General features: G+C 54.4%; 1 protein-coding gene across 5 annotated transcripts in view; it reads left to right on the top strand.

Moving 5' to 3' along the window:
* AGRN (agrin) overlaps positions 1 to 25,137 on the top strand; it is a 63,637-nt gene that overhangs the window by 32,179 nt on the left and 6,321 nt on the right. For 3 of the 5 annotated variants that reach the window (XM_015296842.4, XM_025142490.3, NM_205527.4), the window contains 31 exons: positions 3,281 to 3,496; positions 4,381 to 4,605; positions 5,650 to 5,874; positions 5,963 to 6,169; positions 9,736 to 9,957; positions 10,694 to 10,888; positions 11,394 to 11,594; positions 12,892 to 13,037; positions 13,166 to 13,271; positions 13,476 to 13,589; positions 14,576 to 14,740; positions 14,890 to 15,033; positions 15,208 to 15,332; positions 15,593 to 15,698; positions 15,820 to 16,203; positions 16,314 to 16,448; positions 17,186 to 17,313; positions 18,808 to 18,922; positions 19,173 to 19,292; positions 19,483 to 19,842; positions 20,663 to 20,855; positions 21,242 to 21,457; positions 21,575 to 21,804; positions 22,222 to 22,356; positions 22,473 to 22,569; positions 22,897 to 23,061; positions 23,302 to 23,413; positions 23,723 to 23,734; positions 24,201 to 24,317; positions 24,468 to 24,657; positions 25,016 to 25,103. In XM_015296842.4, the coding sequence (XP_015152328.3) occupies positions 3,281 to 3,496; positions 4,381 to 4,605; positions 5,650 to 5,874; positions 5,963 to 6,169; positions 9,736 to 9,957; positions 10,694 to 10,888; positions 11,394 to 11,594; positions 12,892 to 13,037; positions 13,166 to 13,271; positions 13,476 to 13,589; positions 14,576 to 14,740; positions 14,890 to 15,033; positions 15,208 to 15,332; positions 15,593 to 15,698; positions 15,820 to 16,203; positions 16,314 to 16,448; positions 17,186 to 17,313; positions 18,808 to 18,922; positions 19,173 to 19,292; positions 19,483 to 19,842; positions 20,663 to 20,855; positions 21,242 to 21,457; positions 21,575 to 21,804; positions 22,222 to 22,356; positions 22,473 to 22,569; positions 22,897 to 23,061; positions 23,302 to 23,413; positions 23,723 to 23,734; positions 24,201 to 24,317; positions 24,468 to 24,657; positions 25,016 to 25,103 (5,194 nt within the window). The remainder of the gene's footprint in view (positions 1 to 3,280; positions 3,497 to 4,380; positions 4,606 to 5,649; positions 5,875 to 5,962; positions 6,170 to 9,735; positions 9,958 to 10,693; positions 10,889 to 11,393; positions 11,595 to 12,891; positions 13,038 to 13,165; positions 13,272 to 13,475; positions 13,590 to 14,575; positions 14,741 to 14,889; positions 15,034 to 15,207; positions 15,333 to 15,592; positions 15,699 to 15,819; positions 16,204 to 16,313; positions 16,449 to 17,185; positions 17,314 to 18,807; positions 18,923 to 19,172; positions 19,293 to 19,482; positions 19,843 to 20,662; positions 20,856 to 21,241; positions 21,458 to 21,574; positions 21,805 to 22,221; positions 22,357 to 22,472; positions 22,570 to 22,896; positions 23,062 to 23,301; positions 23,414 to 23,722; positions 23,735 to 24,200; positions 24,318 to 24,467; positions 24,658 to 25,015; positions 25,104 to 25,137) is intronic. The other 2 variants (XM_015296845.4, XM_015296843.4) reach the window with 1 other exon arrangement.

Raw genomic sequence — 25,137 nt, 5'->3', positions numbered from 1 at the left:
GCGCATCAGGCTCATGCAGAATTCATGTCGGCCGCGCTGTCATGATGCACCGCTGCTCCTCGGCCTGATGGTTTAGGTTGAGAAAAGCTTCCAGGATCACCAAGTCCTACCACCAGCCTGGCTTGCTGGGTGCCATCACTGAGCCGCATCCATTTGTGCCACATCCATGTGCCTGAAATGACTCAGGGCTGACGACTGCACCACTGCCTTGGGTAGACCATTCCAAGGCTCAGCCATCCTCTTCACAAAGACATTTGCTCATCAAATTTCCATGAAGAAATTCGCTCATCCATACTATTTCGTGAAGAAATTTGCATGCCTGCTCCCCTTCCATGAAGATATTTGCTCCTTACCCTTTGCATGAAGAGATTTGCTTGTCTTTATTCTTTCCATGGAGAACTTTGCTCATCCTTACCCCTTCCATGAAAAAAAAAACTTATCCTTACCCCTTTCAGGAAGAAATTCATTCATCCTTACCCTTTCCATGAAGAGATTTACTCATTCTTGTCTTTTCCATGAAGAGATTTACTCATTCTTGTCTTTTCCATGAAGAGATTTACTCATCCTTGCCTTTTCCATGAAGAAATTTACTCACCCATGCCCTCTCCGTGAAGATATTCGCCCATCCTCCAGGAGTGCTGCTTACCACAACCACCTTTCTGGCTGCCCCATGATAGTGGCTTCACCACTTTCATGGAGGAATCCAGCATTGACCACTGTATTTGGGATGTCACAAGCCACCACTGTAGCCCACCGATTACCTCCCCATCCTTGGGGACAAGGCAGGAATGGTGGTAGGCGGGACACAGCCCCCTGCGGCCCTGGGGTGAAGAGGCAATCTGCTTCATGATGCTGCTCCAGTGTTGTTTTTTGTTTATTTATCTTGGGATTTTGATATTGGGGTCTTTCTTCACTTTAATCACAATGATCATAAATATAACGCGAATGCTTCGGGCTTATTAGGTAGAGCTTTTCACCTCAAGATCTCAAAGCATTTGACAAAGCCAGCTTGTTATTTATCCCTACTGCTTATATTGAGCTGCTTACCTATTGTCTTCAGGGACCTGGTGATTGCTATCGTTTAGATTTTTTTGCATAAGGCATTTTTTTTTAGTGAGCTGGGGAACAGGCATGGGCTGCGTGATTTCCCACTCTTACTCCTCTCACATCAGTTATGGTCACGCTTCTTGCATCCTCCCAGATAAAATTAGAGAGGTGCTTGGGAAGGAGGAGGCTGCCTCTGAATCTCAGTCTGTTCCACCTCCCGCGTCTGGCGGGGGAATTAAGGCACTTGGTTTTATTCTGATGGGTTCTGAGCTCATATCATCCAAACGCACCGCAGTGTGGGGTGGGTGAGGTTTAAATCCGTCTGCTGGGAACGAATAGGTTTCCTCACTGGTAGCACTGGTGGTGATTAGAAGTGAAAGGAACTTAAACAGCCAATTTGCCTGTCACAATTTGTTTCTGGTTTGAAGTGTTTGTGTGTCTTGCTTTGCTTCTTGGCCTGATCAGTGATGCAGGGTCCTTATCCCGTGTGTGCCTGGCTGCCTATGCTGTGCACTGATGGAGCTTACTGGGATGGGAATGGGAATTGACCTTCCTACTTGGGCCTGGAGGTAAATGGATGTTCTTTACTATCTCTTTTGTTTGTATGGTGGCCTCTGATATTCCTGGTGTGTTTACGGAGTAGAGTTCTAGACAGAAGAATAGACAGACTTCAATTCTGATAGAATATCAGTGTTCGTTATGTAGCCTGGCTCTTTTAACTTTGCAATACTTTGTTGCCTTTTTGTCATTTACCATTTCTTTTACCACTTCAAACTGAGACATTCCTAAATACAGTGGGCAACATGAGTATGAAGTGGGTTGCTTTAAACGTGGTACAACCAAGTGTGGCACCAGATCTGAATCAACCATGTTAAAAATTACTTTGAAGAAGGGTTAGGGCGATTAGTGGAGTTTTGGCTTAATTGGCAGTGTTGTCCAACTGACTGCTGGCATGGAGGGCAAAGTGAGAGGGATGCATGGGCTGTATGGAGCTGAGCTGGTGTGTGCCTCAATTGCAGTCCCCCCAGATGGCAGCAGGATGAGCATGGTAGTAGTGGACATGGACATGGTGGTGGATGCCCCATCCCTGGAGACAATCAAGGTCAGGCAGGGTGGGGCTCTGTGAACCTGATCTAGCTATGGATGTCCATGTTGAGTGCAGGGGAGCTGGACTAGACAACCTTTAAAAGCCCCTTCCAACTCAAACGGTTCCATAGTTCTGTGACATGCTGTGCAAAACTCATGGTCTGGTTCTAGGGGAAGGAGCCTCTTTGTCCTCGGGTGCTTTTCTGCTTTGCACACCCAGCACCACAGGGAGGGGACAGAGGAGCCACCACTTGTCCTGCCATTCCCATTCCTTGCTTACCATCCTCCCCTGCACCCTCTAATCTCAGAGCTCAAGAGGCTTATCAGCAGTTGTAAGAACGGAAGAGGGAGAGAAAGAGCAGCAATGGAAGAGCAGGAGAGACTATCCAGAGCGCTTCGTAAAAATGATAAATTGCTTTTAGATATTGGGCAGGAGAGAAAGAGAGTTCTTTTTTATTTGATGATATTAGTCTCTTAGTGGCGCATTGTTGCTGTGCATATGAGCTCGAAATCTCAAGGCAGTCCAAGGCAAACGCCCGGGAATTGAAGTGTAAATGAGCCACTGTCGAGCTCATTTTATTTTGCCTTTTATGATTTCTTGTTCTGCCATTATGTAGGTCAATCTCTATCTCTAATGTACGCTGTGTACGCAGTGGTGAGACACACAGACTGCCCGGCACTGGCAGAAAGCTCCAGCATCTCTTGCTCCCTCTGTCTCACCTGCGTCAGCTGAGTTTGGGGACATCCGTCCTGTCCGTTCCTCCCCTGAATGTAAAATTTACATTCCCTCCTGCATTAGCAATTCAGATGCTGAACTGGTCTGTGCTGGCTGCTCTGATTAGTGGATGCGATAAAGAGATTCGCGCATCTCCTCCTGGAGGGCCTCCAGCCACGTGATTTGGCTGCTTTGCATAAATGACAACGAATAAAGCAGCGTGTGCGGGACGACCTGTCCCACGCGGGGACTGTTCCTTGATTCTCCTTTCTCTTACCAGTTGGCAAGGTGACATCTGAAGATGGCACCCTCCTCCTCCCTGTGCCATCATCCTCTACCACTGCCACGCTGCGAGCTGCAGCCCCCCAAGCCAGGCTCTGCCCCCTGTCTTGGGTGTCCTGTGGCTCAGGTGCCCCCCATCTCTGTCCGCAGCCTGCCGAGGGATGCTGTGTGGGTTCGGGGCGGTGTGCGAGCGCAGCCCCACTGACCCCTCCCAAGCCTCCTGTGTCTGCAAGAAGACAGCTTGCCCTGTGGTGGTGGCTCCTGTCTGCGGCTCCGACTATTCCACCTACAGCAACGAGTGTGAGCTGGAGAAAGCCCAGTGCAACCAGCAGAGGCGGATCAAGGTCATCAGCAAGGGACCATGTGGTGAGCACAAACCAGGGCTGCGTCCCCTCTTGCAGAAGGCGAGGGGTCTGCATGAATGTGCAAGGACGGGGGTGCTCCTCCAGATCCCACAGCATCGTCTGGGGCTGGCGATGCTCTGAGGGCTGTGCTGACGGGAAGGGACAAGGAGAGAACCACCAGCAGTGCTTAATAATAAGCAGGCAGGCTGATGGCCTGAGGGCGTTGCAGAGATGCAGAGCAGACCCGGGGGAGCAGCCCCCTCTCATCCATCTCCACTTCCCCACCGTGACTCAGCCCTGCGGCTGCAAGCACAGGCAGGATGGGCTGATGAAAGCCCTTCCCCAGCCTGGCATTCACCAGCTGGGAGCAAGGAGCTGTGTAAATGAGACCCAGTCTCCTCGTCTCAGAGTAAATTAACTTGACCTTTCTCGCATGCAGTGCGCTGGCTTGCAATAAATCTGCACCCGGCTCCCCTGCTGGGGCTCTCAGCAGAGAGGGGAGAGCGCCAAGTGACTTATTTAAAATAATCATCATAAAAAAGTGACAAATTAAGAAGGAGAAAAAAAAAAAAACCTGGCAAATACACCATAGCCCTCCCCTGTTGGAGAGGAAATTGCTCCTTAAGCTTTTTCTCTAATTACAGTTTGCAGGAGGTGCCTTAAGGACCCTCGTTCTGCTCAAAGAGATGCTGGCAGTGAGGAGCTGGGGGTGCACCCAGGCAGGGGGGAAGCTCCCCTTCCCCGTGCACTGTGATTAAGGCTTAGTTTTGCACACTTTGGGGTGGATGCAGCTGGCTGCTTCAGCACTAGGAGTGGACAGCAGCACCCACCGAAGCCAAGGGCAGGATGGTGCTGGGTCACCGCTGCTGGTGGAGGCAGTGCTTTCACTATGCATCCTCTCCTCAGGCTCCAAGGACCCCTGTGCAGAGGTGACGTGCAGCTTTGGCAGCACGTGCGTCCGCTCTGCAGATGGCCAGACGGCCAGGTGTGTTTGCCCCGCATCCTGCAGCGGTGTGGCCGAGAGCATCGTCTGCGGCAGTGATGGCAAGGACTACCGCAGCGAGTGCGACCTCAACAAGCACGCCTGTGACAAGCAGGAGAATGTCTTCAAGAAGTTTGATGGAGCCTGCGGTGAGTGCCCTGGTCCCCACTGGGTGTTGCATGGCAAGTGTTTCTTGCATCGGGAGAGGTGAGGGCAGGTGGAAGTGGGAAGGGCTGGGGGGAAAAGCTCAGTCGCTCCAAGGACGTCTCGTGATGGCTGTGGATGCTTATAATTAAAAGCAACTGTATTCATTAGGAAAGCCATGAGATCAGCCAGGACACGTGCCAGGCCCCTGTTTGTCCCTGGGGGAAGGAGTGTGGGAGTGTGCTTGGGAAGGCTGCAGAGCTAGAAAAGCATGAGTTGTGTGTTCACCACTCAGCCTCAAGTAGGGTGAGATGGGCACAGGTCAGGAGCATCACGTTGGGTGCTCCTCTTTTCTAGGGCAGAGGGTTGGGCTTTGGGCAGCACTCATGAATATCTGAAATACTATCCTCGTGCAGTCCCCAGGATGATGTCTGTGTAGCTCTCCACCCCACCATGTTGTCTCATCTCCTCAGCCAGACCACATCCCTCACTAACCTACAGCATTTTGGATCTACACAAAGCATTCTGGTGTTTTTGTTGGGTTTGTAGAGGTCTCAGCAGGGGTTACACATCCCTGCTGTGATTCAGAGCAGCAGCGAGCCCTGGCAGCATTTGCCAGAAGGGAAACAGGAGATGGATAGGGCAGGTCCTGCGGGAGCTCCTTCATTTCCATGATTGCTGCACGTGCTGAGATAGGCAAAGCAAAAGGCCTCATCTGCAACCCTGTCCACTGCAGCCTTCTCCAGGGGGGCATGGCATCGTTCCTTCCCTTTGTCAGCCTGGGACTCTGATAAATGCAGGGATTTCAGATAGCAGGATTAAAGAGTGGAAACGCTTGGAAAAATAAAATGCTCCTCCTATCTGATGGTTGCCTTGGAAAGGGCAAGCAGCTCTGCAACATGAGTCCTTACATATGTCGATCTTAAAGGGGGGACCAGCACCCCGTGAGCCCCGATGGGGACACAAGGAGTGGGATGGGGTGGTTTGGAAGCACTGCCAAGGCAGAATATGAGCTGACTCCTCTTTCCTCCTCCCTTTGCTCCATGTAGACCCCTGTAAGGGCATCCTCAACGACATGAACCGTGTGTGCCGGGTGAACCCCCGCACCCGCCGGGTGGAGCTGCTCTCCCGCCCCGAGAACTGTCCCTCAAAGAGGGAGCCGGTGTGCGGTGACGATGGGGTGACGTATGCCAGTGAGTGTGTGATGGGGCGCACGGGGGCCATCCGGGGGCTGGAGATCCAGAAGGTGCGCTCTGGGCAGTGCCAGCACCAGGGTGAGTACCTCTTGCTTTTCGCTACACTCTCAGAAAGGAGAGCATCCCTTTTCAGGGGATGCAACGCATCTCTCTTCCCCTTTCCCAGACAAATGCAAGGATGAATGCAAGTTCAATGCTGTCTGCCTGAACCGCCGTGGCACGGCGCGCTGCTCCTGCGACCGCATCACTTGTGATGGCACCTACCGGCCTGTCTGCGCCCACGACAGCCGCACCTACAGCAACGACTGTGAGCGGCAGAAAGCCGAGTGCCACCAGAAAGCTGCCATCCCAGTGAAGCACAGCGGACCCTGTGGTAAGCCTGCACCTCTCCTCCTCTTGCACCCAGCCTGTGTCCGTCCCGCGCAGGCTCAGCTGGGAAGCCCGCAGGTAAGTGGTGGTTGGGTTCCCACCTCGCAGCAAGCCTCAGGATCTCCTCGATTTTACAGCCAACCGAGTGTCTGCTCCTTGTGCTCTTTTTCCTTCCAGCAGTCAACAGTCTTATGTATGTCTGTGTCTTGTCTCTGTCTGATGTTCTCACTAAAGTGGGGAGGAACCATCTGTGTTGAGCACATGACATAACTGTGATGCCCACCAGCTCCTCTCCATCGCCGCTCATTCCCCTCCCAGGGTAGTGCCAGCCCCTGCTCCTGCCATGCTTCCCTTCCATGCCCACCTCTCTCAGCTCCAGGTCCTCCAGCAGGAACGCTCTCCGGAGGACTCGCCGTGGCTTTGCCTCATCTCTGGGAGAAGCTTTTGTATGTGCTAGAGGGGGTCCTTAGGACGTTGGGAACATTCCATCTTAAAATGATTGCATGGCACGTGAAGAAAGTTGAACACAGTCATTGAATTGAGTTTGAAGGACTGGTTGTTTCAGCTTGGGTTTGTTTTTACTAGAGGCATAGAACTGTGTCCTGTTTTAAGCTGATGTTTTATAAGGTGTTGGGTGCTTCAGGCCTTCTGAAATGCTTGGAAATTCAGCCCGGTGTATTGGGTCTGTTGGGTTGGTTTTGTGCTCCTGTCCTAGGTTTTAATCCTGCCAGGCTCAGCTGCTGGAAAATCATTTGTCAGGCTCCCAAAATCGCACTTAATATAATGACAACTGTTATTTTTAATCACCCACTTCAGTGTGCTTCTGGCTGCTGAATGATTACGAGTCAAATCCCCAAGTCCTTTCTGGGCAGGAAAAGCACTTCTCGGTCCTTCACCTCCTGTGTCCCTGGAAGCTGCTGGGGATGCCAGCTGCCCTGGTTGTGGGAGGAAGAGGAGGATGGGGACAAGCGAGGTGCAAATTACCCATGGTATCCCAAATTTCCAGGGCAAGCAGAGAGCTATTGCTGGGAGCTGCCCTGCTGCCAGACTGCCATCCTTCCCACTGCGTCCATGAAGTGAGGACAGTGGGATGCGCTCCCTGTGCACCTGTCCATCCCCTCTCCATCGTATTCTCTGTTATTTCATCCCTCCTCCCAGCTTCTCTCCCTCTGGTTAAGTGCTTTCCGGAGGGCAGACTGTGAACACAGCAGCAACGTTTTAATCTCACACACACCTCTTTTCCAGCAGCAGGGCAAAGGAGGCAAAGCCAAACAAAACAGCTCAGGTCCTGTTTTTAATCTTTCTCTGCTTTCATACCACGATGGGACTGCTGAGAAAGGAGGGCTGGGATGACATGCCAGGAGGTGGAGGGAAAGTGGCTGTAGTTGCATCTGTCTTTTCCTCCCTGCCTCTTTTTGCTCTCTTTCTCTCCCCCTCCGCTCTCTCTCTCTTTCCTTTTTCGTCTGTGTCTTGTGTTTTACAGTGTTGCCTGTTTGGAGGAAGGAGTTGTGTCCTCGCAGCACCCTCCTGCTCCCTACCCGGACATCTCTGCTAGGAGGTCGGCTTTCTCCCCTTCTCCGTAGCCAGTGCCAACCCTGGCCTCTCCCCATTGCTCCCTTCCTCTCCAGTTTTCCTTAAGAGTCCCGGAACAGAGAGGTTCCCCCTGTTCTGCTCCCATCCCCTTGACCCACACGCTTCCTGCCGGAACGGAGGATGCTGACTGTGCCTTGATCCTTAGAGGCAGATGAGAGTGGGAGCAGAGGTGGGTGGTGCGAGACCCCACTCCTCTGTGAGCCAATACCTCTGGACTGCTCCCAGTTGCTCTCACCTCTCCTTTCACCCCTGACTAACCCTCTCCCTTCCCTGCCTCCTGCTTCCCCAGCCCTTGCATCAACCAGGATGCATAACAAGCAGTGTGCTTCTTCCATGCCTCACTTTCCCTGCCTGCAGGATGGAGAAGGGATGTCAGCAGGGCTTGATTATAGCGTAGCCGAAGGTCCTTGCTTGTTCTCTCCTCGTTATATCCACCCACATCAAAATTGGTGTCAAAACCCCCCCTGACTTCTGCAGGTGCCCAGGGCTGCATTTTGGGTTTCTCTCTCCATATAAGCATGCTGCCTCTGTGTGTTTGGGGATATGGTTATGGTACATGTGTTGTGTTTTGTGTTGAACACAAGCAGGAGATGTGAGCAGCACCACAGGGCGGAGCACCGTGGGGAGCAGCTTCTGCTCCTTGGGAGCTGCTTGTAAACCCTTCAGCCACAGGGAAATTGAGGACAGAGGAGGAAGGGCTGGGTGAGAGCAGTAACCCTGTGCCTCAGTTGCCCTCCTGTTCCTTTGCAGCCCCTTGGCTCTGAGCTTTGACTTGGCAGGGACTTCCCAAAGAGCCAGACCCCAAATTCAGACCTTTTCATGCCCAAGTTTTGGGCTGTTCTCTCGCTGGTTCACATTGTGCAGCCAAGCTCCTGAGTGCTCAAGCTTTGGTCCTACTCTGCAGCTGCATCACATCGGTCCCTGCAGAGTAGGAAGGCAGAGCATTGCCCCTTCCCACCCCCTGTGCTGCCCACTGAGGCTGTGCTGCATCCTCTGCTTCATCCATCTCACCTCTGCCACCCTGTCTGTTCCCACATCCTTCTTGTTGATGTGTCCTTGTCCGTGTCCAGCATGTGTTACAGTGATGTCCTTTCCTTGCTCTGGGTTCTCGGGGCTTTTGTGATGAATCACAGGAGTGGGTCCCTGGGCAGTGCTGGGGCACTGCTGGCTTTTGGCTGCCCACAGTGGCTGGAGGGGTGTGGGACATGGGGGATTTCCCCCAGAGCCTTGCAGAACTCTGCCAGGAGGCTCAGCATTGCCTTTTTGCTGCCACCACCAGAAGGGCTGGCTACTCACCTTCTCACTACTGGGCATCTTGTGGGGAAGGATGCCAGCTGCTCGGCTGACTTTGATGGAGTAACTCCATTATGAGAGCAGAGGGCATGGCTGCCTCTCAGCCTGCAGCCCATGCTGTGGGACATCCTCAGGGCTCTGCTCCCTGAGCCAGGTGCCTGAGGACTGGGACGAAGCAAGGACAGTGGCTCTCTTCATCCTGCCCCACCAGGAGGGGAAGGCAGGGGGTGTGGTGAAGCCAGGCATCATTTTCAGTTGTCCCAGGCTGATGGCATCACTGCTGCGTGGGATGAAATGTGTGGGCTTCTGGCAAAGGAAAGTCTGCTGTTGTCCTCCATCAGTACGATGCCTCGTGGTGTTGGCTGGGAACCCAAACGGGGCTTTTTGCAGAAATCTGTACAAAAACTATGGGCTGATCAGAGTCCCACGAGGTGCATGGGACAGAGGAACAAGCGTGCAGGGAGGAGATCTCGTGCCTGCTTCCCAACCCTAACCTCCGCTGAGCATGGGGGAGATGCTATGCTGGGGGGCAGGGGTTGGTGCAAGGCCAGGAGCTCTGTGCATTGCCACGGCTTGGGGGAGGCAGGCTGCAGCCGCCAGCATGCCTCGCTGTGCACCGTGCCTGGGGATGCTCGGCAGGCAGCGGGCTCACCCTGCCACCCATTTCCTATGCCCCCTCTGCAGACCTGGGTACTCCCAGCCCCTGCCTGAGCGTGGAGTGCACTTTTGGGGCCACCTGCGTGGTGAAGAACCGGGAGCCCGTGTGCGAGTGCCAGCAGGTGTGCCAGGGCCGCTATGACCCCGTCTGCGGCAGCGACAACCGCACCTACGGCAACCCCTGCGAGCTCAACGCCATGGCCTGCGTCCTCAAGAGAGAGATCAGGGTGAAGCACAAGGGGCCCTGCGGTAAGGAGACAGCCATCCTGGTGCTCGTGGTGGGGCTGCTCGCATGCACTTGTGCTGTGCAAAGTGGGGGAGGGGAGCGCGGCGCCACTGTGCATCCTTACCCCAGGAGGGGGGTTGCTGCTGGCATGGATGCTGCGATCTCTCCCGTGGAGGTCCTCTTTCCTAGCATGAGCCCTCCGTGCATACGCAACTCAGAGTCATGTGCAGCTCTCCCATCTGCAGGCTCTCTGCTTGTGCCAGCACAGCTTTGCCAGGCGGGAAGTGTTTGCACACAGGCAGAGCCCAAGCTGGTGGCGCGTGCTCCTTTGTGCAATCTGCTGGGCTCTTGCAGTTTTGTCCAAATACTGCTGTTCTGCCCTTAAATCTTCAGGCTGGGCAGCAGGTGCTCTGCACCCAGGGCTGCGCTCCTCCTCCCGTGGCCGACACTGATTTATTGCTCCCCATAACGACACTCAGCCTCGTACTCTCCGCATCCCATTTAGCTGTAACAGCTCACAGCTCTGGTGACATTTCATCGCAATTACTCCTGGCCCTGATGGCTTTTACAAGCAGTTATTGCCATGCAGTCTCTCTCCTCCCTCCTGCAGCCTCACCTCTGCAGGAACTCCGGTCCTGCAGGGCTTAGCACAGGGGATGAGGTTGCAGCAGGGTTTGATTTCAGCTCTGGCGCTTCCATACAAAGCAATGCTCGCCCTGCTGATACAACCCACTGCTTTTTTGTTCCTCACCCCTGCAGACCGCTGTGGCAAGTGCCAGTTTGGGGCCATCTGCGAGGCGGAGACGGGGCGGTGCGTGTGCCCCACGGAGTGCGTGCCCTCCTCCCAGCCTGTCTGTGGCACAGATGGCAACACCTACGGCAGCGAGTGTGAGCTCCACGTCCGAGCGTGCACGCAGCAGAAGAACATTTTGGTGGCTGCCCAAGGCGACTGCAGTGAGTCTGGCAAGGTCCCCTTCGTCCCTCTTCTTGCTCCTTTCAGTGGCGTTTTGAGGAGCGGATGCTCAGCATCCCCCTGCTCACCCGGGGCCATCCGAGGCTCTGTGGGTGTTTGTGTGCTGGGGGAGGCACCAGAGAAACCTGAGGGTGGGGATGTGTGGGGCCAAGTGAAGGAAGTGGGCTGCCATCAAAATGGGAGGGGTTCCATCCCCAGAGGGTGATTCCTCCTTGCTTGTGTGCGTTCCCAGCACAGGAAACCGCCTGTGCCGATTTCTCAATGAATTAAAAGCCTTACCTCAGTTTGTTTTTTTTTCATTAGAACAAATGACACTTGAGCAAAAGCAGCATGTTGAGCCCCATAAAGCCAGTCCAGCTGGTCTGGTGTTCAAGGCCTGAACAGTGCATGGGGATCCTCTCTAAAACTGGGAGAAAGGAGTAATGGGGCACAACCCCCAGGAGCCGGAATGAGAGTCAATGGAATTTCTTGCTGGTGTCCTTGCAGAGTCCTGCGGCAGCACGGTGTGCTCCTTCGGCAGCACATGTGTGGGTGGGCAGTGTGTGTGTCCCCGCTGTGAGCAGCAGCCCCTGGCCCAGGTCTGTGGCACCGATGGCCTCACCTATGACAACCGCTGCGAGCTCCGAGCAGCCTCCTGCCAGCAGCAGAAGAGCATCGAGGTGGCCAAGATGGGGCCGTGTGAGGACGGTGGGTTGCTGCTCTTCCCTTGGCTGATGCCACCTGGGGAGGGAAATGTATCACTGCATTAATTGCATGCCTTATGTTCCACTTATTCTGGAGGAAGGGGAGTGGTTGAGGTGCCCAGGGGTTGCTCCGGGTGGAGATGCTCCATGGGGATGCCCAGGGTTGTTCCATGGTGCTGCTCCCTGATGGTTGCCACTTGGCTCTGTCAGCAGGAACAGTGCCGGTGGCTCTGGGCAGCACCAAGCTGCTCTTTCTGACCCCTTTCCAGAGTAGGATAGTGTTGGGGAGAGGGAGCTCATCTGTAGGATGCAGCATCCCCCATTGCTAGCCATGATCCCACTCTCCTCAATAGCATCTTTTAATTAGCTCTGGGTAGTTGGGTAAAGCAGCTCAGCATCCCTCTGGAAGCAGGCTGGGACCTCTCAGCCTTGCCTTGCTGGTGGTCAGACACCGAGAGCCTCCTGAGCTCCCCTCTCAGTGGGGGGAAGCCATGGGTTAATGCAGGCTGAGAGCACAGACCTCCCCCAAACCTCACTGCTGTGATGCTGCCGTTCCCCAGCTCACTGCACTGGGAAGGATGTCAGTACGTGGCAGAGCTCAGGGACAGGGCAAGGCAGAACATGGTGTTTGATCACAGCCCTCCTTTGGGAATTTCAGGTTGATGTCCCTCTGGGAAAAGATCTTAAATAATTCTCTGTGTAATGCCAACTCCCAGCCTTTGATCACTCAATAAAAAGGGGCAGGTTTTCCTTTCTTGCCTTTCTTTTTTTTTTCCCCCCATCTTTTTTTTTTTTTTTTTTTTTTTTTTTCCTTTTAATTAAAGAAGCCTTTGAAATCAGCAACATCTCCATTCTTGCTGCTGGAGCTCTGGGCACCTTACGGAGAGGCAGTCAGGCAGAGCACAGCATTTATAGGTTGGGCAGAAAGGCCCCTGGTCAGCTCCTAAGGCATGCCCGTGCCATTTGCATTGCTTAACCTATTGTAATGATGGGAGAACTCGCTTTCTGCAGGGGAGGGGATCTTCTCTGAGGTACAGGCAGGAGCATCCTAACATATGGGCCACCTGATCTGGTGGTTGACAGCCCTGCCCACAGCAGGGGTTGGAACTGGATGATCTTTAAGGTCTCTTCCAACCCACGCCATTCTATGATTCTATGGCACGTTGGCCCAGGAGATATTCATGCTGGAGATATTCAGAAGCGGTCTGGACATTCTCCTGGGCAAGGTGGCCCTGCTTGAGCCCTCTGCTTTCCCCTGGTTCTGCCAGGACCCCCTCTCACCACGCTTCTCTTTCATCCAGAATGTGGCTCAGGGGGCTCAGGCTCTGGTGATGGGAGTGAGTGTGAGCAGGACCGGTGCCGGCACTACGGGGGCTGGTGGGATGAGGATGCAGAGGACGACCGCTGTGTGTGTGACTTCACCTGCCTGGCGGTGCCACGCAGCCCGGTAAGCACGTTAAGCATTCCTGGGCTGCTGTCCTTGCTCCCTTCAGCCTGGTGGCCTTGCCACATGCCTCCTGGGGCATCCCATGGGCAGGAAACCTTCTCTGAGAGCTGCCCATGCTGTCCTGGCAGGTCTGTGGCTCTGACGATGTGACCTACGCCAATGAGTGTGAGCTGAAGAAGTCGAGGTGTGAAAAACGCCAGGACCTCTATGTCACCAGCCAAGGAGCCTGCCGTGGTGAGCAAGTCCCTGCAGCATGTGCCATCCCCATCCTGGTGCCATGATGTTCCTGTTTCATGCCTGGCCAAAGCTAGGGCCTCACTCCATCACCTACCCCCAGCATCTCTGCAAGGACTGCATCGTTTTGCAGGAGCGCTGCTCAATCTCTGCGTTGGCCATAGTGCCCCAAGGTAACGTGTGCCTCTCTGCCTTGCTCCACAGCCCTCACCACGACCCCACCGCCTCTCCCAGTTGTGCACTGCAGTCAGACCATCTATGGGTGCTGCCCGGACAACATGACCCTGGCGCTCGGAGTGGGTGCAGCCGGGTGCCCAAGTGAGTGACGGTCCCCATCTGGGGGGATGCTTGGGGGGTTCCACTCTGGGGAGAGAAAGGAAGGTCCCAAATCCTCCGTTAGCTAGCTAGTTTCATTAATATTTATTAAATAATTGTCAGAGTCAGCACTTCAGCATAAGGCACATTTTTGAAAGGCATTAGCACGCTGTTAACAGCTGAGGCTGTGACTGTTAGGGAAACCCATCACCCCATGGAGACACGGCTCACACCATGCTTGGGCCTGGCTAATGCCTGTGTGATGAGGATGTAGTGCTGCTTAATGTACCATATAATTTAAAAAGCAGCAGCATTCAGTCAGTGTCTCTTCCTGGAGCTGGCTGAGATGGCAGGAGTGGGTCAGGGGGACGCTAGGGAGGAGGTGGAGCATCTTGCTTCAGCAGCACCCTGATGGTGATGGGTCAAAGTGATGTTCCACAGATCATCCAGCCGTGGGAAGAGCTTTTTCCTCACTATGGAATCCCATGTCCCACTGGTTTCTGTCCCATATGTGCTGGCAACATGCATACACCAGGAGATAATCCCCACTTGAACCCCTAGTGCAGATTTCGCTCTTGCTGCCTGCTCTGGACACACCATCTCCCTGCCTCTCTGTCTGCTCCCAAGGTCTCCTTTGCTCTCCAGCTCTGTCCCACATCCCCTTTCCACTGCTCCCTGGGGGCTAAGGGAGCAGCATTTCACCATCTATCTTTGGATCACTTCCCTCCATCAACTTCCTAATTAATGAATTAATAATAAACTCCTAATAGCTTCCTCCCTCTTTGATGTCAATGAGTGAGGAGCTGTAGATGAGAGCAGAGCAAGCGGGTTAATCCCTGGAGTTCAGCCCTGCCTTGTAGCTGGAGGAGGTGGTAGGCACGGTGGTCATGGGTTGATGATAGGATTAGGTGATTTTAGAGGTCATTTCCAACCTTTATGAGTCGTCCTGCTTGGCTAGGACTCACCCTGTGCTCTCTCTTGGCTTGCAGGCACCTGCCAGTGCAACCCCTATGGCTCCTATGGAGGAACCTGCGACCCTGCCACGGGGCAGTGCTCCTGCAAGCCAGGTGTTGGGGGGCTCAAGTGTGACCGCTGTGAGCCTGGCTTCTGGAACTTCCGTGGCATCGTCACCGACAGCAAGAGCGGCTGCACGCGTGAGTGCTGGCTGCTGTGCCAACTAGGCAACTATTTTCAACTAGGATCCCTAATGCTGCTCCTATCGTGAGCCAAATTCGGTGGCTGTTTGTGCAAAATTTGCACGGCTGCACGGATTTAATGCTTTCTTTTTCCCCTCCTTGCACAGCCTGTAACTGCGACCCGGTGGGCTCAGTGCGTGATGACTGCGAGCAGATGACTGGGCTCTGCTCGTGCAAGACTGGAATCACTGGCATGAAGTGCAACCAGTGTCCCAACGGCAGCAAGATGGGCATGGCTGGCTGTGAAAAAGGTGAGGGGCAGGTGTGTGGGACACAGGAATGCTGCTCTACTGAGTCCTTGGGAGAGCTGAGATCCCTGGGCGGAGGGGGATTGGATTTGTTGTAGACTCTTGGATTTTATTATTTTATTTTTTATGCTTGGCATGTGTTTTGTTCATCTCTTCCCCTTTCTGTCCCTACCCTAGACCCATCAGCTCCAAAATCCTGTGAGGAAATGAGCTGCGAGTTCGGGGCTACGTGTGTGGAGGTCAACGGCTTTGCCCACTGCGAGTGCCCGTCCCCACTCTGCTCAGAGGCCAACATGACCAAGGTCTGGGGGATCACTAGGGGCTGAGCTGGGCTGTGGGCACAGGGACATGCAGCTAGGCTTGGTACTGGAGTTCAGCTCCTGCCCACCGGGTCACTGTCCTCAGTGCGTGGGGAAGGAATGTGCCAGCCATGAGTGTCCCCAGCACAGGGTGTTGTCATGCCCCTGAGCTGCTCTGCTTGGTTTGAGGACAGGTTTATTTTGCTTGAGGCTTGTTGGAAGACAGGTACAACTCACACCTTGCACACCATTTCTTCTCCCAGGTGTGTGGCTCTGATGGTGTTACCTATGGGGACCAGTGCCAGCTGAAGACCATTGCGTGCCGGCAGGGACAGCTCATCACAGTGAAACACGTGGGGCAATGCCACGGTGAGTGCCTCCTGCAGCTCCTCATGCCCTGCCTATGGCTTGCATTGTGCTTCCCAGCACCATGGACAACCTTCCCCAGACCATCCCCTTCTTAACTTCCCTCCCTTGCTGCTCCTTGTAGAGTCTATAACTCACACGAGCCATACGATGCCACCCACCCCTCTGCCCACCTTGCCCTTGGACAAGCTCATCGTACCCCCACCACTGCAGCTGACCACCCAGGCTCCAGAGCCCACTGAGCTGGCCACCACCTCCCTGCTGATGGAAGCCAGCCCCACTACAAGAAGTCACCCTACAACAAGGCGTGTCACAACGACCCGACCTGTCACCACACCATGGATGACCCATGGAGTGCTGAAGACCACCGTCCGCCCACTCTCCACCTCTCCAGTGGTCCTGGCCACCACTCAGCCTCCCTACGCTGAATCGGGCAGTGCAGAAGGCAGTGGGGACCAGGAGATGAGCATCAGTGGGGACCAGGAATCCAGTGGGGCAGGCTCTGCTGGTGAGCATCACTTCTGGGCCTTCGGAGGTCACCTGGAGTCTCAATGAAAGAGATGAGGCCGTGTCCCAGCCTCATGGTCTAATAGGTCCTACCTTAATACTTCCTTGCAGGGGAAGAGGAGGTGGAGGAAAGCCAGGTAACCCCAACTCCAGCCATTGAGAGGGCAACGTGCTACAACACCCCACTCGGGTGCTGCTCTGATGGCAAGACTGCAGCTGCTGATGCAGAAGGGAGCAACTGTCCGGGTGAGTCCGTCTGTTTTGGTGGCCAGGAGATGGACAGAGCCCTTGCAGGGCACAGAGCAGGGCAAGTGTTGGCAGTGAGCCCTGCCTTGGTCCCAGCCTGGACCTGGGCTCTCAGTGTGTCATCCCCTCTTTGCTCTGGACACCACATTCCCCTTTTAAACACACAAAAGGATATAAGCTATGGCCTCTCCATGTGGTTACCCACAGCAGGGATCTCCATAGCTCCCAAAGCTTTCCTGGAAGGGAACCGCACCTTGAGTTCCTATTGCAGTTTTACCAGGCTGACCCCAGCCTACTCACAGCATCTTTACTCAGCTCTCCCAGCACAGGTCTCCTCCTTGCCCGCAGCCACATGTGGCCCTGCTGTGCCCTTGTTGCATGCCCATGTCTGATCCGACCGTGTTGACTGTGTGCTGCTCTGGCTAACGTCTTTCTCTTGTTACTCAGCCGGTGCAGGGGGGCTGCTCTCCGGGCCGGAGCTCAGAGGAAACTGTATGGTAAAAGCTGCCATCTTCAGCCTGGTCTTTGCCATCTGCTCCAGCACCCTATGATACTAATCCTCCATGGCGCTCTCCCAGACCCATCCAGACTAACCCCAACACTGGCACTACCCGCACACTGCCATCATCCTTTCCCCCCCAGGGACTCGAACGCTCTTCACGGGTCAGCCAGATGCCTGCCCCCCGCCCCCGTGAGACAACTAAAGAAGTTTGTCTTGTCTGCCCTCCCTCCCGCAGCTACCAAAGTCTTCCAAGGAGTCCTCATCTTGGAGGAGGTGGAAGGCCAGGAGCTGTTCTACACACCTGAGATGGCTGACCCCAAGTCAGAGCTCTTCGGGGAGACAGCCAGGAGCATCGAGAGCGCAGTGAGTCCTTTGCACTTGACTGGGAGTCCAGCTAGGGCATTTCTTGCCTTGGAAAAAGAAAAGAAGACCCTATGCAGCCACCCCACTAGGATGGAGGCCAGGTGCTTTCCTAGAATCACAGAATCATGAAGGTTGGAAAAGATTGTTTTGGTGATGGGGCTATTCAGACGAGAGATTCTTCCATAATTTCTTGGATTTCCCAGAGCATCTGCAGCTCCTTGAAAAGCCCATAGGCAAAAGCGTGTCCCAGATCCCTTTGCTCCTCCAGTTCAGCTATGCAGCTTTTGGAAATCTACTCTCCCACATTTAAAGAGAAGCCCCCTGTGTTGCCAGCTCTTGGAGCAGGTGGGCTTTCATAGTAATGTGTACATACAGGCGTGCCAAGGAAGTATTGGTGGGGTAAAAGCACTGTAACACAGCTTGCAGCGTGGCACAGCAAATACAAAGCATCTTTGCAAGATTAGCATATTTAAAGCTGCTTCCAAGCTGCATTTAGAAGCTGGCAAGCCCTCGGTACAGTCATATAAGCAGATGTGTGCCTGGCATATGGACTGTATGGTTCATTCAGTTCTGCATGACAAAAGCAATATTTCCCAATACAATAGTGGCTTTTAACTGAGGATCCAAACCCGCACACGTAAGGCTTCATTCACTGGTTTTTCTCTTCTCCCCTCTGAGGATACAAGAGACTTGACTGGGTTCTGTTCTCCCAGGGATGGGGGAAGTGACAACACAGCACTGGCCCATAGGAAATCATGTACCTGATGTGCTCTCCTTTGCCCCTCTAAGACCACTGTGCCCAAATTTATGGGGTTGACTATGGCACGGGTCCAGTTTTAAGTTATTTCTTCTGTTTTTGCCTTGAAGCCAAGGGAAGGAGGTGGTGGCCTCCAGCTGTAGTGGTGCTGGTCCCACACGAGGCTGAGCAGGCTGCTGGCAGGGTGATAAAGCCCTGGCTGTGTCTAAGTGGTTGGACTATCACTGTCTCCTTCGTGTGACTTCAGACAAATCCTGCAGCGTCTGAGAGGCAGGTTTTAAAAGGCATTCATGTGCTTAGAGATGCAGAATGGTGCCTTATGGGATTTTCCAAAGCGCATAAGCAGGTTTATCCAGGTTTAGAAGAGATCAGTAAGACTTAGATGCCACACAATAGCAAATCCTTATATGAACTGCAAGGTATCTCTGGTCTGCACATATCTCCTCTGTGGAGACCTCCTCTGCACTTTCCCCATGCTGCCTTGGTCCTGTTCTAACCTTTGAATTCAGACCATAACGAATAGGGCCCTTCCCAAATTATCCCTACCCAAAGGAGCACTGTTCTCTGCATGCGTCAGTGGGGTTTCTTGCAGAGGTTTTGATGCAAACCTAACTGGGTCGAAACCAAACAGGCTCACTGAGACCTAAGACCTTTTGGCTGAAGGAACCTAACCCATGCCTTCATTCTCCCCATTAATCAGTTTGTTTGCCTTTCCTCCTCCACCTCCAACCCATTAGCTGGACGAGCTTTTCCGAAATTCTGACGTTAAGAATGATTTCAAGAGCATCCGTGTCCGAGACCTGGGGCAGAGCAGCGCTGTCCGTGTCATTGTGGAGTCCCACTTTGACCCAGGTAGGAGCTGTCCCAGTGCTGAGAAGCCAGCTCACCCACGAGAAAACCTTGTAGTTTGTCGGGGATGTGCCCTTTGTCCAGCAAAATCAAGGGATGCTGGGGAGGAGCTGCAACCTGAGCTGGTGCATGGAAGGCTGGAAGCGTACCTGTGGGGCAGGGAGTGATTCAGATGCATCAGAGAGAGGTCGTGAAGGGAAAACTGCTTGGTGGGGTTGTGTTTCACACTTGTCTTTCTCCTGGCTGTGATCAGCCACTTCCTACACAGCAGCTGACGTCCAGGCGGCCCTGCTGAAGCAGATCAGAGCCTCCAAGAAGAGGACCATCCTGGTGAAGAAACCCCAGCAGGAGCATGTCAAATTCATGGACTTCGGTGAGCGCTCTGTCTGTCTATGGCCAATCCCCCGTCCCTTGGGTTGGGCACTCAGGTTAAGGGAGAGGGCTCTCATGCTTTGGTGCACACAGCAGTCTCGCTGAGCCTCCCTCCAAAGCCCAAGCTCCTTTCCTCTTTGCAAAGAGACCTGCAAAGCACCAGCCTCACCCCGCGCCTTGCTGCCTTTCAGACTGGATCCCCAGGATCTTCACCACCACCATCACCACCACCACGGCCACCACCATGGCACCTGCCACCACACGGAGGCACACCACAGCCTCTGCTGCCACCACTGCCCACATCCTGCGCCAGGACACCGTGGGTCACCCCAGTGCCAAGCTGGCAGCACCTGCAAGCACCAGGAGGCCTACATCCACCCTGCCTACCACCGCCCGGCGCAAACCCACTCGCCAGCCCCCCAGCACCACCAAGAAGCCCTCACGACCCTGCGACTCACACCCCTGCCTGCATGGTGGCACCTGTGAGGACGATGGCAAGGAGTTCACCTGCAGCTGCCCAGCAGGCAAAGGAGGAGCTGTGTGTGAGAAACGTAGGTGGCCTCTGGTTTGCCTAGGGGCAATGGAGCTCGTGGCCATTAGATGGCAAGGGACAAGGGAGTTAGGACCTTTAAAGATCCCTTCCGACCCTTCAAATGGTTCTGTGATTCTGTGAAAACTGGGGACAGCAAAGTCATGGGAAGGGCATCTCTTGGGGCGTTTGATTCCAAACTCATGTTCCAACTAAGGATGCTGGGAGGATACAAGTGAGAAAGTGTTGCTCTCCAGTCGTCCATTCTGTTGCATGCTCTCCCCAGGCACTGTGATGTGCACTGGCTGAATGGGGGTAGGGAGCAAACCCATCCCTGTACTGAATGCTAGTGCTGCAAGGGTCGATGTAACCGCTGTACCCCGGCCAGGAGCAGGCTGTGCAAGCACTGTAAGTAGTAAGAGGCGAAGCTGCAGGGGAAGAAGGTGCCAGCAGCAATTTCTTGCTGGCTGTGCTACATCAGTGCCCTGGAGCATGGGGATTGTGAGCTTCTGCTTTTTTATCTCATGGCATTGCCTGCGGCTCCTGAAGTTACTGAGTGCAGAGGACCGGTGCTGTCTTTTGCTGATGATTCAGGTGCTATTCCCCAGTGCTCAGGGCTGTATAGCAAACAGCCACGTGCCCATCATGCACACCCAGAGCTGCTGTACTCACTGCGAGCTCCCACTGTCACAGCAGAGCTCTGGGTGGCTCCTAGTGCTAATTCCTGGAAAGCTGTGTCCCCGAAGCTCTAAGCTGAAGCTCTCGAAGCTAATTCTGGATGTGGATGCTGAATCCTGTTCCTTTTAACTGGGCTTGCCCTTCTCCCTCCCTGCCTCTTGCAGCCATCAGGTACTTCATCCCCAGCTTCGGTGGCAAGTCCTACCTGGCCTTCAAGATGATGAAGGCGTACCACACCGTGCGCATCGCCATGGAGTTCAGGGCCACGGAGCTCAGCGGGCTGCTGCTCTACAACGGGCAGAATCGTGGCAAGGACTTCATCTCCCTGGCACTGGTGGGCGGCTTCGTGGAGCTCAGGTGGGCGCCCTCGGTGCGGGCTTCCAGATGAGGGAGTGGTAGAAGCAAATGGAGAAGAGAGGGAGCAGTTTTGGCAGTGTATTTCCTTGTGGCACTTTGATTAATTCGTGTCGCTCAGTTTGAATTCTAAAAAGCTAGAAGGTGTGGGAGGGTGGTTTTTTTTTCTGAGCTCTTTTTTTGGCGCTGTTCTTGCTCTGTGAAAAGAAACGTAGGGGGAACAGAGGGAGAGAAAAGCCCCAGAAACCCGAGGTGAAATTATTTTTACCTTTCCAAAAAGGCACAGATTCAAGTTCCCAGCTTCTGCCTGGGGTGCAGCTGCCCTTATGGTGCATGCAACCTCGCTGCGAGGTGGCATGGCCGTCAGCCCTCCTCATCCTCTGCTCCAGGTTTAACACAGGCTCTGGCACGGGCGTCATCACCAGCAAGGTGCGCGTGGAGCCTGGCAAGTGGCACCAGCTGGTGGTGAACCGCAACCGCCGCAGCGGCATGCTGGCTGTGGATGGGGAGCCCCACGTCAGTGGGGAGAGCCCCACGGGTACCGATGGGCTCAACCTCGACACCGACCTCTTTGTTGGAGGAGCTCCTGAGGACCAAATGGCTGTGTGAGTAGAGGCGTTGCACCGTGGCCCATGGCATCCTGATGGAGCGTCCCTTAAACCAAGTGCATGGGAGGTGCTGGTGTTTTTCTCCCCCACCCACCATGTCCTTTGTCCTTTCAGAGTGGCAGAGCGTACTGCGGCTACGGTTGGCCTGAAGGGCTGCATCCGCCTCCTGGATGTGAACAACCAGATGTACGACCTGAGGGAGAAAGGCAGCGATGTGCTGTATGGCAGTGGGGTGGGCGAGTGTGGCAACGACCCCTGCCACCCCAACCCCTGCCACCATGGGGGCATCTGCCACGTCAAGGAGGCAGAGATGTTCCACTGCGAGTGTCTCCACTCCTACACCGGTACGGGGCAGGGCATTGCTGGGGCTCTCGGTCCTGCTGGGTGGTCCTGAGGGGTCTAAAAGCCTTTGGGGTGGTAGAGGGGAAGATGCAGTGGGGAGCTTTGGCAGTGCCTCCAAGAAGTGTAGGATGAAGCCATGCCTGTGGGAGATGGAATCAATTTCAGATCTCTCCATACGTGCATAAGACAAGGGACAGGATCTGTGTATCTGGGGGCAGAGCCATGTGTGGGCATCACCTGTCCTTCTGTGGGGGCTCCTTGGGCCATGTGAGTCCAACCTGAGGTGGGACAGAAGGGCTGGCAGGACCATCAGGAAACATGCCATCCTCTGCTCACCCCAGAGCAGGGTTTTCTCTGGCCAAATCATGCCTGCTGGCTGCTAGGGATGACGATGCGACCATCTTGCTCTTCTGCTGCAGGTCCAACATGTGCTGATGAGAGGAACCCATGCGATCCAACGCCGTGCCACATCTCTGCCACCTGCCTGGTGCTGCCAGAGGGAGGTGCCATGTGTGCCTGTCCCATGGGACGGGAAGGAGAGTTCTGTGAGCGAGGTGTGTTGGGCCTGGGGAGGGCTGGAGCTGCAGATGTCCTTAGCTTGCATGATGAGGAGTTTGATGCTGAAGCTGCTCTGCCTCTTCTTCCTCACCATTCCCTCATCTGTGCCCAGTGACGGAGCAGGACCACACCATGCCCTTCCTCCCAGAGTTCAATGGCTTTTCCTACCTGGAGCTGAACGGGCTGCAGACCTTTGTTCCTGACCTGCAGTAAGTGCTCAGGAGTGTGTTGCCAATAGCAAAACCTTGGAGATTTTATCTAGAGGGACTGGAATTACTGGAATTGCTGTTGCCAGCAATGATGTGCCAAGGTGCCTGGTGCTGCAGTGGGCTGGGTGAGCACTGCAGGCTGGCATCCTGAAGGTGGCATATGTCTCTCCTGCATGGCAGTTCTGCCTGTAGGGTCAATGGGTGGCATCCCTAAGAGATCTGTGGGACCAGGCAGGCAGATGTCTCCAGGGCCCTTTGCACAGGGGTGGACGAAGAGAGTCTGTGGGCAGCTGGTTTGGAGGGTATCTGTCATCCTTCTCTCCTCAGGGACAAAATGTCCATGGAAGTGGTGTTCCTGGCCAAGAGTCCCAGTGGCATGATCTTCTACAATGGGCAGAAGACAGATGGCAAAGGAGACTTTGTGTCTCTGGCTTTGCACGATGGCTACCTGGAGTATCGATATGACCTGGGCAAAGGGGCAGCTGTGCTCAGGTAGGGCTGGAAGCAGGGTGGTGGTGACTACAGGGATGGTGGCTGCTTCCACTGCTCCAGCTGGCTGGAGCTCCATCCCCAGGATGGATGCAGGGGCGGTGCCATGCTGGCAGCAGTGACTCCTGTTGGCTGTGACTGGGGCCTGTCCCATGGGCTGTGCCTGTACAGGTGGAGTGGATGTTCACAGGGGCTCATTGCAGAGCTTTCACTGTATGTCTTCTCCTCCCTTCCCATCACCAGGAGCAAAGAGCCAGTTCCCCTCAACACCTGGATAAGCGTTTTGTTGGAGAGGAGTGGGCGCAAAGGGGTAATGAGGATCAACAATGGCGAGAGGGTGATGGGAGAGTCACCGGTACGTTGACAGGCCAAAACAAGCTGCCCAGAGCTCTCTGGGCTTCCAACCCTGCTCCCCTCCCTGTGTGAAACCAGCTGAGATACCAGACCCATGGGCTTTGATTCCCGGAGGTGCATGGAGGGTGGAGGAGGAGTGGGCGAGACCTGGGAGCTGAGGATGCTGTGGGACAGCCGCTGCACACTCCTTGCTCTTGCAACCCTGCATGTTGTGATGTTACCCACTGATCTTCCATTTCTCTCTCTCTTTCTCTCTCTCTCCCTTTGATTTGCATTTGTATTTTTCCCTCCCCTGCTGTCTGGATCCCAGAAATCCCGTAAGGTACAGATAAGTATGACCCACTGCACCTCCATCTCATCTGCCATTGGCACGTTGTTCTTCTGTTTTCCATCCAGATCTCAGTGTCTCACCTGCTTCCCTTCCCATCTGACCAAGCAGCTTTAGGATCTCTGTAGATTAGAGACACTCGTTTCCTCTTCATTAATTTCCAGCCAGTTGTTGCATTTTTGTTTCGGAAGCATTACAATTAATCTGGTCATGTTTCTCGTGTTAACTCCACAAAGCATTAGCTAGTGACTCATATAACTGCATCCTGGTCCTGCTGCCATGGCCCAGGTTCCCAAATCATTTGAGTTAGAGGAGATCCTCCTTTGTATCATTGAAATGGCCGATAGAGTCATGGAGTGGCTTGGGTTGGAAGGGCAAGGATACCACTCGCTAGATCAGGTTTGCTGTAGAGGATCTGCATCATCTGAATGAATCTCCTTCCATCTCCCCTCCTTGCCAGGTGCCTCACGCCTTCCTCAACCTGAAGGAGCCATTCTACGTGGGGGGAGCCCCCGATTTCAGCAAGCTGGCTCGAGCTGCAGCCATCTCCACCAGCTTCTATGGAGCTGTGCAGAGGGTAAGCCTGGTGCCAGAGATGCCAGTTTCCATGATGACATTCCCAGCACACGGGTCCACGTGCACCAGGACGTGTCACGGGGACACGTGGGGCTCAGGGCTCATAGAGATGGGTTACAAAGGCTGACTCTTGTCCTTCCCCACCTTCCAGATCTCCATCAAAGGGGTTCCCTTGCTGAAGGAGCAGCACATCCGCAGCGCCGTTGAAATCTCCACTTTCCGTGCCCACCCCTGCACCCAAAAGCCCAACCCGTGCCAGAATGGAGGCACCTGCAGCCCCCGGTTGGAGAGCTACGAGTGTGCCTGCCAGAGGGGCTTCTCTGGGGCTCACTGCGAGAAAGGTGAGGCTGTCATGGCAGGGACCCCCCCCAGTTCCATCTTCTTGTTGTGCTGGGGAAGCACAGGGTGTTGGCCGGTTGGCAGTGTCCTGCGGATGGGAGGTCAGGACCCATCACCAAGCCTGGGTTCCTCCCTGACTTTAGCCAAGAAACCACAAAAGCTGCAGATTTCATGTCAGTTGGCTGCAAAACTGGAAGCTGGCCCACGCTCACTGCCTGTAAAGTCAGAGCTCGGGGTTGCTGTTGCTGCCATGTCTGTGCCTGCCTCCCTCCTCTGTGGATAAAGGAGGATCCTCCTGATCCCCAGGGACAGACAGGCTGTGCTGTGTTGCCTGACAGCTCTTCTTCTTCCCACCTTCAGTGATCATTGAGAAGGCAGCTGGAGATGCAGAGGCCATTGCATTTGATGGTAGGACGTACATGGAGTACCACAATGCCGTGACAAAGAGGTAACCTGGCTGTGGAGCTGAGTTGTGATCAAAA

Source organism: Gallus gallus, chromosome 21 (genome assembly GCF_016699485.2).
Source record: "Gallus gallus isolate bGalGal1 chromosome 21, bGalGal1.mat.broiler.GRCg7b, whole genome shotgun sequence".
Classification (NCBI taxonomy): Eukaryota; Metazoa; Chordata; class Aves; order Galliformes; family Phasianidae; genus Gallus; species Gallus gallus.
The sequence above is the reverse complement of the archived record's forward strand: the minus strand, read 5'-3'. Positions and strand labels throughout refer to the sequence as shown.